Source organism: Nicotiana tabacum, chromosome 1 (assembly GCF_000715075.1).
Source record: "Nicotiana tabacum cultivar K326 chromosome 1, ASM71507v2, whole genome shotgun sequence".
Classification (NCBI taxonomy): Eukaryota; Viridiplantae; Streptophyta; class Magnoliopsida; order Solanales; family Solanaceae; genus Nicotiana; species Nicotiana tabacum.
In genome coordinates, this window is record NC_134080.1 from 8,212,447 (window position 1) to 8,226,518 (window position 14,072).

Sequence of the window (14,072 nt, forward strand, 5' to 3'; positions counted from 1 at the left end):
GCTCCAGCATAATATACTGGAGACTGGAGCACCAGTGCTCCAAACTCCAGTACATTATGCTGGACAGATATACTTGCTGGAACTCCAGTATATTATGTTGGAGTTCTAGCATAATATACTGACGTATTTTCGGGTTTTGAACAGTGTTTTCGCTCAATTTTATCTTTACATGAAAAGTGGCTAAATTTCGATTACTTTTAAAATTGGGCTATTTTTGAATGATAAGTTGTAAATCTAGCTATTTTTTAATTTCTCCCGGAAAAAGAATAATTAGAAGGACAAAGGCGGTTACGTGAGAGGGGGAAGTTTGACATATTAGGGCAAGTTACAGGGCGAAAGTAGTCATTAAATCAATTAGGGTTAATTACGTTCGCCTCCCTCAAGTACAAAACTACATCCGATTTCAGAGCCACAAAGTTGAATCTCTCTCTTCGCGCCCCTCCCTCTTTCTCTCATCTTCAACTTTACCCTAATTTCTTCAATTCTTCAAAACTTTGCTGCAAAAATTGCCTCATCTTCCAACATCATCAGAAAGGTACTATTATCTACTTTTCCTCAATTGCCCCAAAGATTTGATTATTTGCACATTCTCCACCCATGAATTTTCTCGAATTCTATTTCGACATGTACGAGGTTTTTTGAACCCCATGTTGTTTTCTTCTTCTTCTTCTTCTTCTTCTTCTTCTTCTTCTTTACAAGTGTCTCTTTCATGTTTCAAGCTTTTACGTGTTTTTACTTTCATTGGTTTCCCATATTTATTGACTTCTTTTGTTGTTAGCTATAAATTTTTGTTGTTTAATTATGCCTTCGATAGAGCTTTGATTTTTTTTTTTTTGAATTGGGAATGTAGATTGATTTTCATGGTCCATTTGAACTTATTTATACAGATGATTCATATAGCTAATACCAACTTTGTCTTTGTAATTAAAGTCTTGTTTTTAAATTTTTTGCTGTTTTTGAATTAGTTGAGTTTGTTCCTAGCTTTAAATTTTCATTGTTTAATTATGCTTGTGGTAAAAATTTGAGCTTTTTTCTTGAATTGGAATGCATGTTGATTTTCATAGTCCGTGTAGCCAATACTAACTTTGTTGTTGTAATTAAAGTCTTGTTTTTTTTTTTTTTTGCTTCCCTTTTTTGCTGTTTTTGAATTAGTTGAGTTTGTTCCTAGCTTTAAATTTTCATTGTTTAATTATGCTTGTGATAAAGATTTGAGCTTTTTCCTTGAGTTGGGAATGTAGGTTGATTTTCATGGTACAAAGAATCTTATTGTTATGTATGATTCATATCAATCATGCGAACATTATTATTGTAACTAATTCTTGCCTTTTGAGTTTATGTTCTGTGCATTGACGGTGAAAAATTGATTTATATAATTATGTCAGATAAAAGTTAATTGCAGGTAAATCTATGTAATAAGATTAATTGGTAACGTAGATAAATCGTTTGTAATCAATGTTATTGAATGATGGTTTAAAAGAATCGTTGTGACCGTCGGTGTATATAACTTAAAACCACCTTCATTTTTTTTTGCAGTTTTTGAATTGGTTGAGGATTTTATGCTGGCCTAGTGATGGCTTCGAAGAAAATAATTGCAATATGTCAATCTGGAGGAGAGTTTGTGACAAACAATGAGGATGGAACTTTGACGTATACAGGTGGAGAGGCTTATGCTTTGGACATTGATGACCAGACAGTTTTGGCTGACTTTAAGAAAGAAGTGGCAGAGAACTTTCAGTTTGCTACTGAAGGAATGACAATAAAATATTTTCTTCCTGGGAATAAGAAGACTCTCATTACTATATCTAAAGATAAGGACCTCAAACGTATGATTAATTTCTTCAAGGATGCTGATCAAGTTGAGATTTTTATAATTTATGATGAAGCTGTTGTGCGAAATGTGCCCAATGTCTCTGCCAGTAGGTACGTACTTTTCTTCTGTTGTAGTTCAGTTTATTTGTTTTTTTAAACTCATATGATGTAGACAAAAGAGGTCTGAATGGAGTGCAATGTATGTCGAGAATTGGTATAATTGGCTCAACTTGTTTGGGATTGATGTGTAATAGTTGTACTCGGTAGCAGTGCCAGAAATTTTAACACTGGTTATTCAAGAAAAATGCAAACTTGCACGGTGAGCGAACACTCTTAACTATCAAGGTATTCAACAATTCATATGTAAATACAGTCAAACCTCTTTATAGTGATCATCGTTTGCCCCGACATTTTTTGGCTGCTATAGTGTAATGCTATTGAAGGGACCTTGAAGCAACTGCAAAGTTGTCTCCATGTGACTTATAGATCACAGGTTCGAGCTGTGGAAGCAGCCACTAATGCTTGCATTAGGGTAGACTGTCTACATAATACCCTTTGGAGTGCGACCCTTCCCGGACCTTGCGTGAACACTGGATGCCTTGTGTACTGGGCTGCCCTTTTTATAGTGTAATGCTATTTTAGTGAATATATAATATAAGATAACATAAAAAATCAGTTCCAGAAAAACTTGGCTGTTATAGTGAAATGTTATTATAAAGGATGACTATTATAGAGAGGTCTAACAGTATATTATACCAAAATGGAAATTTTTTACCCTATTTGTGTATAATTTTGCGACGAAGAGGATTCAGTTGAACCCCCTTCAGCACACTTAGCTCTGCCACTAGTTGTACTCAAGTGGCATGAATGGAGATGCTTCTTTGAATCTTTGCATGGAAAGTTTCTATTATGTAGTTCTTTTGGTGGTGTTTTGTACAGAATTTATTCCAAGTGCTTTGTTATGCTGATTCTTTTAGATGTGAATGAGTTTGAAATGCATGCTTTCTGTTATTGGATTCTTAAAATCTTAATGGCTTGCTTGCTTGTGCAGGTCGACAACTGCGTCAGAGGCAGCGCTTACTCCTCCCACCCCTGTGGATATGATCCATTGTGATGATCTGCTTGGCGCTAATGCTTCCATTGACACAACTCCCCTGTGTTCCTATCCCGGCCACAATGAGGAGAACATGGAGAAGCATCGCAGAGCAGCTACACAATGGGAGAACACAATAACTGGTGTGGGTCAAAGGTTCAATAGTTTTGCTGAATTTCGTGAAGCTCTGCATAAATACTCTATTGCCCACGGATTCACTTATAGGTATAAGAAAAATGATAGTCGCAGGGTAACCGCTAAATGCAAGGCTGAAGGTTGTTCTTGGTGCATATATGCGTCAAGGTTGCCTACGACTCAGCTAATATGCATTAAGAAAATGAATGCGAAGCATACATGTGATGGAGCTGCTGTTAAAGCTGGGTACCGATCAACAAGAGGATGGATGGGTAGTATAATAAAGGAAAAGTTGAAGGTCGCTCCGAACTACAAGCCCAAGGATATAGCAAAAGATATTGAGCGTGAATATGGCATTCAATTGAACTATTCTCAGGCAAGGCGTGCAAAAGAAAAGGCAAGAGAGCAGCTTCAGGGTTCTTTCAAAGAGGCATACAGTCAATTACCCTTATTCTGTGAGAAAATTCGAGAAACTAATCCTGGTAGTGTTGCTACAATTGTTACTAAGGAGGACTCGAGTTTCCATCGTCTGTTTATTGCATTTCATGCCTCAATATCTGGTTTTCAACAAGGTTGCCGCCCTCTTCTTTTCCTGGATAGCATTCTTCTCTATGCAAAGTATCAAGGAACACTTTTGGCGGCCGTAGGTGTAGATGGAAATGATGGCGTTTTTCCAGTAGCCTTTGCAGTTGTAGACGAAGAGACTGGCGACAACTGGCATTGGTTTCTTTCAGAGCTTAAATCTGCTGTCCCAACATCCTGTCCGATAACTTTTGTTTCTGATTCTCAAAGAGGTATAAGAGAGTCATTGCAAAATGTGTTTGGTGAGCAGTGTTACCATGGCTTTTGTCTGCGTTATCTTGCTGAAAAACTTAATAATGATTTAAAAGGGCAGTTTTCACATGAAGCCAGGCGCCTTATGATCCAAGATTTATGCGCTGCCGCTTGTGCCTCAAAGCTTGAGTCTTTCGACCGCTGTGTTGAGAATTTGAAAGCTATCTCACCCGAAGTTTACAATTGGGTCACTAGAAGTGAGCCTGAACACTGGGCAAATGCATATTTTGGAGGGGCAAGGTATGGCCACTTGACATCCAACTTCGGCCAGCTTTTTTATGATTGGGTAGTGGAGGTTAACGAGCTGCCAATAACTCAAATGGTTGATGCATTACGAGGTAAAATAATGGAATTGATCTATACTAGGCGTGTTGATTCCAGTCAGTGGGTTACGCCATTGACCCCTGTGATGGAACAAAAACTTCAAAGTGAAACGTCACGAGCAAGGTCGCTTCAAGTGTTACCCTCACACGGGAGCACATTTGAAGTGCACGGTGAATCTGCTGAAGTAGTTGATATTGATCAGTGGGATTGTAGTTGCAGAGAGTGGCAGCTTAATGGGTTGCCATGTTGCCATGCTATTGCTGTTATTGAATGCCTAGGGAGGAGCCCCTATGATCATTGCTCCAGATACTTCTCAACTGAGACTTACCATGTAACATATGCCGAATCAATTAACCCCATACCTAATCTCGAAAAACCAATAAAAGGTGAACCCGATATGGACCATGTGGCCATTGTTGTTACTCCTCCACCAACAAAACGTCCACCTGGCCGACCAAAGATAAAAAAGGTGGACACTTTTGACATAGTCAAACGGCAGATGCAGTGTAGCAAGTGTAAGGGTCTGGGCCACAATAAGAAGACATGCGGGTAGGTGCTCTACCCTTTTCTCTTATTATGGAACTGAAAAACATGCTTCTTTCAATCAGTAAAATATATTCTAGTATAGCTGTTTGTCTTGCTGATCAAATATATTCTCTCTTGTATTCATACAATATCTTAGCCTCATATCTAGCACTTTGATTTCCTTGACGTTCAGCGATTTCTTCCCAAATCCTTATTAAAAAAGCTCATTGACTGGGAAATACTTATCATACTATAAAGACACATGAAAGTGTGTAAAAATCTAGTACATTCTCATAAATGCACAGCACTTAATTTAGTATTTTAATACATAGGCATCTCTCACTAGAACTATCCTTTAACTTCTTTGCTTTTCGGCCTAAGTGGTTGTCTCAAGCTCTATCTGCCAGTTAAACATTCAGGCTTTGAGCTAGAGGTCTTATACTCAATTAGTTTGAAGATCTAATCAGTTCTTGTTCTTCATGGTGATTACGCTAATTATTACTCACGAGATGAGAGGATGAGTTAAATATTTGAATCACTGTGGAAGCCTGCAGCTTCCATATGGCGAAACTGTTCCCTTAAGTAGGTTTGAAGAGCTGAAGCATCCCGTTACAGAAGTTTTTGTTACGAAGCATGAAATAGTATTTTGCTTGATTTCTCTTATGTGCTTGTTTGTCCTAGTCATGTTATGGGCTTGATTTTACTGTGTGCACGACTACTGATGTCACCGACTGAACTGTACTTTTGTCATCTGGAAACAGGAAGGTGAATAATATCGATGAATCGGACCCTCTACTACTCACAGGATTGGTAACTGGAGAACTTGAAGGGAATGCAGGATCCTTGGACTCTTCTTCTCCAATGTAGTTAGAACTGGTATATTTAGGTACATTTGATAGATATCCTTTGGGACAAGAGTTGATAGAAAGATTTTAGGTAGGTAGCATGGTGATTTCTTTCTTTCTTTCTTTCTTTTTTTTTTTTTTAATCTTTTTTTTAATTGTAGTTGGTTTTGTTAGTTAGAAATTTTTGTTTATGAAGTTGTGCTCGTAAATTAATTATGAGAAAGCTTATCCACACCCGACGTTCTTTTACATAGGTTTTTATCACTTAATCTCAATAATGTATATTTTTTTAGCTCAAAAATTATTAGTTAACTTTTGTAAAGTAATATGGTTTGATGTAAATGCATTACTAACATGAAAATTTCATGAACCAAAAAAGACGTTAGGGCTAGGTCTATGCATGAAACATAGTGAAAATTTATAGCTCTGAAAAAAAACATAGCTTTGATGAAGAAGTTTAAATATAAATTGAAGAAGGATAAGATAGTCATGCTTGTCAAATATTCCCACCGGTCCACTTTAATTGATTTTGTGACTTTTTTCACACATATTAAAAAATTCACATTTTAGCATTAATTAACAATGAAACTGACCATATTAACCTTAATCTGCTTATTGGAAATATAATAAATTACTCCTACGTTCTTTATTCCCAGGGTAACTTTGAAAAGAAGAAGTTAATTACTTCTTGATATCTCTTGATATCTAAAAATATCAAATATTGTGGCCACACAAAAAAAGACAAAAAATTATTAAAGTGGAGGGACTAACAAAAAGGTAGGGGTGTACATGGACCGGGTTGGTTCGGTTTTTATCAAAATCGAACCAAACCAACTATATCGGTTTGGATTGGTTCGGTTTTGTCGAGTTTTTCGTGTTTTCGGATTTTTTTGTTACATGAATATTATTTCAATCTTACTTTGTTAAAATTATAGATAAGGCTTTGATAAGTGAATATATGTTTAGTAAATATGAAAAAAATTTGACAAACATATGATCTATTAATATATTCTAATGGGAGAATTTTTCTAGTAACACATGATAGTTATTTTCTTAGTCGTCTAATAATAATTTTTCGTTAATTTACGCTTTCAAGGTTAATACATGAGAGGATCCCAAATATTTCTATATTTTCTAAAGAAAATTCACTATAAAGTCTTAAAAATATAAATAAAATTTATATATTTATATGACGGTTTGGTTCGGTTTTTTTACTCAATACCAAACCAAGTTAAATCAAAAATCGGATTTTTTAATCGATTTAGTTTGATTTTTCGATTTGGTGCGGTTTTTCGGTTCGGTTTGAACACCCCTGCAAAAAGGTATAGCTGTCTTCTGATTTTTACTTGGCCAAAATTTACATGGGAAATCCTCGAGTTTATATCAATCCTCCAGGGGCTGAGGTAGGTTTATTAATTTTCCATTTAATGTTGGGATCTCTAAGGGAATAACCTAGCATATTTCCTACTATTATGAATTATATATAAATCTCCTCTCATTAGTTTATGGGATCTTTACCAGAAATCATTATTTACTTTTCCTGGTCATATACATGGTCGATACATTGATTATATATAATTATACATATATAATACATAAATTATATATATATTATATCTTCACTGGCTATTTTTAGTTTAAGTGGTTGGGCGGCGGCTCTCACTTTTCAAGTTTATATTGGACTTATGATACTAATTAACTATCCACTTATCTAATACTCTCTTAGTTTAAATTTATTAACGTAATTTAACATTTACGAAGTGATGAGTGAGGTTTGCTTTAGTGTAGAGCATCTCCACAATCAATAATAGGTTGGAAGTTTATCGAGTGAAGAGTACACTACTAGAAAACTGCCTAAAATCGTTTAAAAATACTGATCGAAATCGGTCGGCAAACAGAAAAAACCGACCAATTTTCGATCGACTGTAATCCGTCGAAATTAGGCTGGTCGGTAATAAATAGCGACTGAAATCGATCAAAGTTTCTGACAGATTTCGGTTGGTCAATTAAATTTCACAAACGATCCAAAAAGAAAAAATCTGCCGAAAAAACCAATCGAAGTCAGTCGGTATTTTTCGACCAAATTCGGCCGATATTTTTAATTATGCAATTAAAAAAATACACCATCTAGGAATCAAACCAGGGTCTGTACTGTGGCAAGATACTATTCTACCACTAGACCATTAGTATATTTTGGTTTAAAACTTTCTTTATTTTATTTGTACTCTTTAAATTGCATTTTCACGCGAAAATAACCGACCGATGTCTGTCGATTTTATTAAAAATATAAAAGTTACGGATCAAAGTTGATCGGTTTTTTAAAATGACTGACTGAATTTCGGTCGGTTTTTTGAATTTGAATTTGAATTTATTTTATATGAAAAACCGATTGATCTCGGTCCGTTTCTTAAAAAATAAATTTTGCGAGACGCTAAAATAGTTTCCTATATTTTTGCGCAAAAAAAAAAACGACCTAAGTTGGTCTATTTCGTAAAAAAGTTTTAAAAATAAAATATTTTAAAAACCGATCGATTTCGGACGGTTTTTTTGGCAGACCGAAGTCGGTCGATTGGTCGGTGTGGGTTTTGGCCGAATTTCTAATAGTGGTAAGTGGAACCATTGTTATTCCTCTTGACTGAGTGGGAAGTAAAAAGAATCCAAAAGGAGTTAGAGAAACCACAATGTCTTAATAGATTGTTAAAGAAATATTTCAAATAATATAGAATAATGATGGAATAAATTGGAGTAGTTAGTCTCAAAAATGTCAATCAAATTTTAAATGACATAAACCAATAATAGCTTCTAGTAGTCTTTTGAATTGCAGGAGGGTGATCTTTCTCAAATGATCAAGCTTTTCTGGGTAACTCAAAAAATCAAAATTAGTAATATTGGGGTGAAGGCAGCGTAATTTACATTTACCTATATACGTGAAAATTACAAATATATTTTCCTTGAATAATAAAGAAATTAAAAATGACTATCAAAGATTGTAATGGTATGGAAAGTACTTATTTTTTAATCATAAATTTCGGGTTCGAACATCCTAACACCATTTCAACATTTGAAGTAAGTTTTTCCTAGTTTGTCCTTTCTGGACTAAGTAAAGTTCAATGCTTAAACCTTTCTATAAACATAGTTATCAAACACAGTAATGCTAAAATTGTTGATATGTTTCTATTTGCTTGGGCAATATGATTGTTATAGGAGAACAATGTAGCATGAGAATCAATAGAATTGTCCATTCAGTATTAAACAATAAAACCATCAATTTCAAAGCTCACCAACTATGGTTATCATTCCCTCTTTATTTCTATCTCATTAAACGAATGAGTTGTATTTTTCATTGAAGACAAAATTCATAGATTTGCCTTAAATTCTTTGCTTTCTTTAGATGAAGCACATAACTGCTTTTGGTGAAAGAAAGGACTTAAAATGGCAATTAGATTATCAAAGTCTTGAAAATAGAAAATAATCACCATTTCCACCTACCTCAAATTTATAAACAAACAGATAATTGAAAAAACAAAATTTGAGAAAAAACTCTCAAATTTGATGGCCAAACAGTAGCTAAGTTAAGAGAAGAAATATTATTAGTGATAGAAGAATACAGAATCAATAGCAATTAGACGCTCGCTAATGAGTAATACATCAACTCACCCAACCATCTAAACTTAAAAGAGGCGGCGAACATATAATATATGTATATAATACGTGTATAATCATATATAATCAGTATATAATTTATGTATACCGAATAGAAAAAATAAACAGTAAATTTACCAGCTAGTTGTGTAAAGATCACATATAACTATGACCGTAGAGCATCAAAATCTCTAACATATAACTAAAACTTATGTATCATCAGAATCTTTATAAGTACTGAATGATCAAAATATCATTGTATTCTTCTATTAATGTTTAAATTAAACAATATAAAGAATAGTAGGCTTCAAATGAAGGGAATAGGGGTCCAGAATGAGAGATTAAACATCCAATGATGGAAATAAAGGTCTAGGAAAAGATTTTAAATTGACAGGGATATGATGAGATTGACTAATGTCTCTAATTACTTACTTATAACATGAAACATCAATGTTAATCGTACAAAAAAGATTACTGTTAGAAGCAGTAAGGCAAGTATCATGAGGACCACATTTAATAATTAAGTGAAAGAGCTTGTGGTAGAGACATTCCATCTATGAGCTATTAACTTAATTAATTACGAGTTTAATTAATTCTATACACTGACAGTGAATAGAATTTTTATGAGTATTATATCACTTAAAAGATAATTATACGTAAGAATCCAAATAAGGTTGAATTTATAATCTGAACAATAAGGCAGATTACCTCCTATAACCAGAGGCGTATCTAGGTTAATGCATATGGGTTCGCGTGAACCTATACTCCTCTTCCTAATTTCTGTATAGTAATATATTTTTTTTTAAATTACTTAAATATATGTGTGTGCACTGATGCTCAAAGATTCCTATAGTGCAACAATTACTGTCCACATTTACAAGTGAAATTGTTGGTTCAAATCCTAATCTAGACTGTCTTATTTTCGGCACAGAGTATAGATATATAAGTGAAAATTACTAAAATTTCAAAAAGAATATTTTTGAACCTATAATTTCAAAAGTGTAGTGAGTTTAAGGTAAGAGACTATAGTTAAACCGGTCAAATATAAATTCTAGATTCACCTTTTTATAATAGTGCACTCATCCTCTTGAAATCCTAAATACGCCTCTTGCTATAACTTGTTAAAATATATTGATATCATACAATGTTTTTACAATGTTAGAATATATAAGTTAAATTCTATACTTAAACCAACCATGATTTAAAGCCAAACCCTTTCTCTTTTTAAACATCTTCAATGTAGAGGCTGAAAGCTATGTTGATCTTTCTATTAACTCCTATCCCACCCCACCCCCACCATTCCTCCAAATGAAAAATATGAAAAGAAAAAAAATTTATTTATTTTCTTCTAACCCTCTAATAAGAGTCTTTTTTAGAATGATTTGCATATTACTTTCAAATTCAGCTTCCTATTAAGCAAATGTCACTAATTGTGTCATTCACATCATATATGGTGAATGATTTGCATCACACCAACAGATCATCTCCTTTTCATAATCATCATTATCTTTGCCTCTTATTTAAATATTAATTAATCTAAATTCTCTACGTATTTCCCACATGCAAAGCATTGCAATCTATACCGAATTTATAATATTAAATACATTCTAATTATGAATCCTCGATTGCCGACAGTTTAGTTAGCAAGATTAACGAAGTTTAAGTTTCTTGAAAATTACTAAACTAATTAACTATTGTTTGATGACATTCATGGAGCTGTAAAGTTCTTAATTGAGAGAACTTTAAAATAATCGGATCCCTTTATTATATTGTGTGGTCTACTACGGTTCTTATAGTGTCTATTCTTTACGTTACACTAGGAATTGATTTGAAAGAATCTTGTCCAAATTTAGTACTGTAAAATGTAACAGCTCAAAAATCTACCATCAACAAATATGGTGAGATGAATAAAATTCTTCCACTCTTAACCCGAGGTTTCGGGTAATTTTATGATAAACAATGCTTCACCCTTGACGTAATGTGAATCTGAATTAATCGGACAATGGAATAAATCCGAATATCAGATGGCTTAAAAATCCAACACATTTAAACACACCAATCTGAATCAGTGTACTGATGGATTTTTTTTCAATTCCATGAGGAGATAGTTGTGGTTTAGAATTTTTGGTTAGTTTGTACGAAACAGCCTATAAAATGCAAAATAACAAAGGTGATGAAAGCCGAAATTGTAGACAAAGTTGCTTCCCTTTCTTGATTGAAACCTAAGGATGTAACTAAAGTTGTCTAGTTAAAATTATTAAGTTGGGAAATTCCCATCACAAAGAGGTGGAGAAAAATAAATATTTAATAAAGAAAGCAACAAAACTTTTTTTTAATTAAAAAAAATGCCAAGCTTGCTCACCTTCCGCATCACTAAAAAAATTACAATATAGATATTGCCTTGCAATAGATAGTACGGCAGAGGCGGATCTAAGATTTAAAGTTTATGAGTTTTTATCACGAACTCAAGCTAATACAATAGTAAATTGGTTCACAATCAAATATTTAGTAGATTTCTTAATAGTTGAGAGTGTTCTATAAAATCAATTTTCGCGTTGAATTCCCAGCATCAAAGTGTACCTAACTGATTAATTAGGAGTTTAACTTTTATGCACTAACGTGCACTATTTCATACACAATCAAGTTAATTAAGATAACATATAATGTAGTAATTTTTTAATAATAATTTTAATTTAATAACCTATACATGTAGTAATAATTTATTACTTTATAGTCAGAATTCTTTATAGTGTCCGCCGTATATATAAAAATATCTGGAATATTTGCACCTACAGATATGAGGCATATCATCCAGCTAGCAGTGCTTCTCGAAGAGGAATATACATACAAAATAAGAAGAATTATTGCTAAACTATTATCGTATTTAAACATGTGTGATGGCTAAAGCATATAATTAGTATTTGAGATTTCCTTTTAAAGGAAGCAATAGTTTGACATAATTTGCAGAAAATGAACCTATAACAAAATGGGGGATATATAGTGTATGAGTCTAATCAAGAAACGTTATAAATTCTAAAAAAATGAAATCCAATGACGTCGATCATGCTAATCCTAAATTGACATTTTTTTTCCATATCCCAACAGTAATATATCTTGTGAAGCAAGTGAAGTGATGATTTAATGGTGCTTTTGCTTTACAAAATTACAAGATTTTATATCACGTTTGAATTAAATTACTTGCGTCCTCAGGAATACTTAAAACTAGAATTGACAATATTGGTACAATATATTGACAATTTGTTCCGGAGGCGGATGTAATGTTCTGTCGGTCGGTGGGTTCAACTGAACCTATAACTTTTGGCGCGGAGTAAATATTTGTATGCAAAAATTCATTAAAATTGCAAAAATAGATATGAACCTTTAACTGCAAAAATATAATGGGTTCAATGCAAAAAATCTTAAAAGTTGAATCTATAGGGTTAAATCCTGGATCCGCATCTGATTCGTTCGTTACAGTACTCCCTTAAAAAAAAGTGAAAAAGAGAAGGATTTAACATATCCATATATTAAGAGTGTTAAATTTTTTTTATTATACAATTAGGTATATTTTGACATGTTATAACAAGTTTATATTGCATCTTGGGATACCAAAATAGGATAACAAAAAGTATGTGGTTAGTGCGCATAGAAGTTAAACTCAAAAAAGAAATAAAAAAAAGCCCAATATCAATGAGGTAAAAGCAAAACGCCAAGATAATTAATTATAAAAAGGTATTCCTCCATTGATGCCTTTATTATCTTGTAAAAGGTATTCCACCTTAATCATAAGGGAGATTAATTAAGCAAAACATTACTCCTACACTGACAACAAATGTATCGTTATAAATTTTAGTACAACTTTAATTTAACTTGTTCATATACTCATAAGTATTAGTAAAAGATGATTAACCCACGCGCTAGAATTTAATCTCTTTGAAACGAAAAAATATGCAAGATTTTGGGTTCATTGCTAGCTGTGGGAAATTCTTCTATATAAACAACATTATAAGATCACGCTAGATACATAACTTTGTGCTAGATAAATTTATGCTGAGAGGACATAGAAATCCTCAGAAGAGAATGAGTTGTTTTATAAGATAATAAAAAATGCAATTAATTGATCATTTACCAGTTATCACTCAAGGAAAACGTAAATTGCAAATTTTCAATCTCCAAATTAGAATCATATTAGAAGTTTTGAGCTTTTTCTCATGGACTTTTCATGCTTTGGTCTAATGGTAAAAGCGCAACAGACGCTATGGGGCATATGTTCAAATCGTACCGCAAACGAAAGCCTAATATTTAAGTAGAAAAATGTAGAGGATCGCCATCCATTATTCATTGAGTTTCAAGTACATCGTTGGTAGTCATAAATTCCCCGTTATCAAAATATAAAAAGTAAAATTAGTAACTTAAAAGTAAGACATGATAATCTTCTATAGTAGACAAAATTACACTGTATAGAATTTTCAAACTACACTGATATAAGTAAGTTGAATAACGTTTTCCACTGTGATATGAAAACTTACGTACGTAACTTACGCCAGAAAAAAGAACAAGAAAAAGATAGCAACCGAACAAGGCGGCATGGCTGAGGTACGTAAAATATATTGGATCAAGTTGGTTACAGAATACGCATGTCTACGTAGAGGAAGACATAATATGGAATTGAAAGTTTGAAAACCAAGACTTTTTGATACACACACACACACAGAAAGTTGATGGAACGTCATTTTAGGGTTAGATGGAAATTACATGGGGCCAATTCTGAGGGTCCTTTGCAACAGTTCTCTTGTCGGCACTCTTTGAAAGAATCCTTTAAATTTATGGGAGTATTTATAGCAATGGAGATCATCAGAAAACAC

At 33.2% G+C, this 14,072-nt stretch overlaps 1 protein-coding gene across 1 annotated transcript; it reads left to right on the top strand.

Moving 5' to 3' along the window:
- The first annotated feature begins 398 nt into the window (after positions 1-398).
- On the top strand, positions 399-5,799 carry LOC107770151 (uncharacterized). Its single transcript, XM_016589422.2, has 4 exons — positions 399-535; positions 1,534-1,920; positions 2,861-4,744; positions 5,482-5,799. The coding sequence occupies exons 2-4, from the start codon at positions 1,571-1,573 to the stop codon at positions 5,585-5,587; spliced, it is 2,340 nt and encodes a 779-aa protein (XP_016444908.2). The 5' UTR covers positions 399-535; positions 1,534-1,570; the 3' UTR covers positions 5,588-5,799.
- Positions 5,800-14,072: the final 8,273 nt, after the last annotated feature.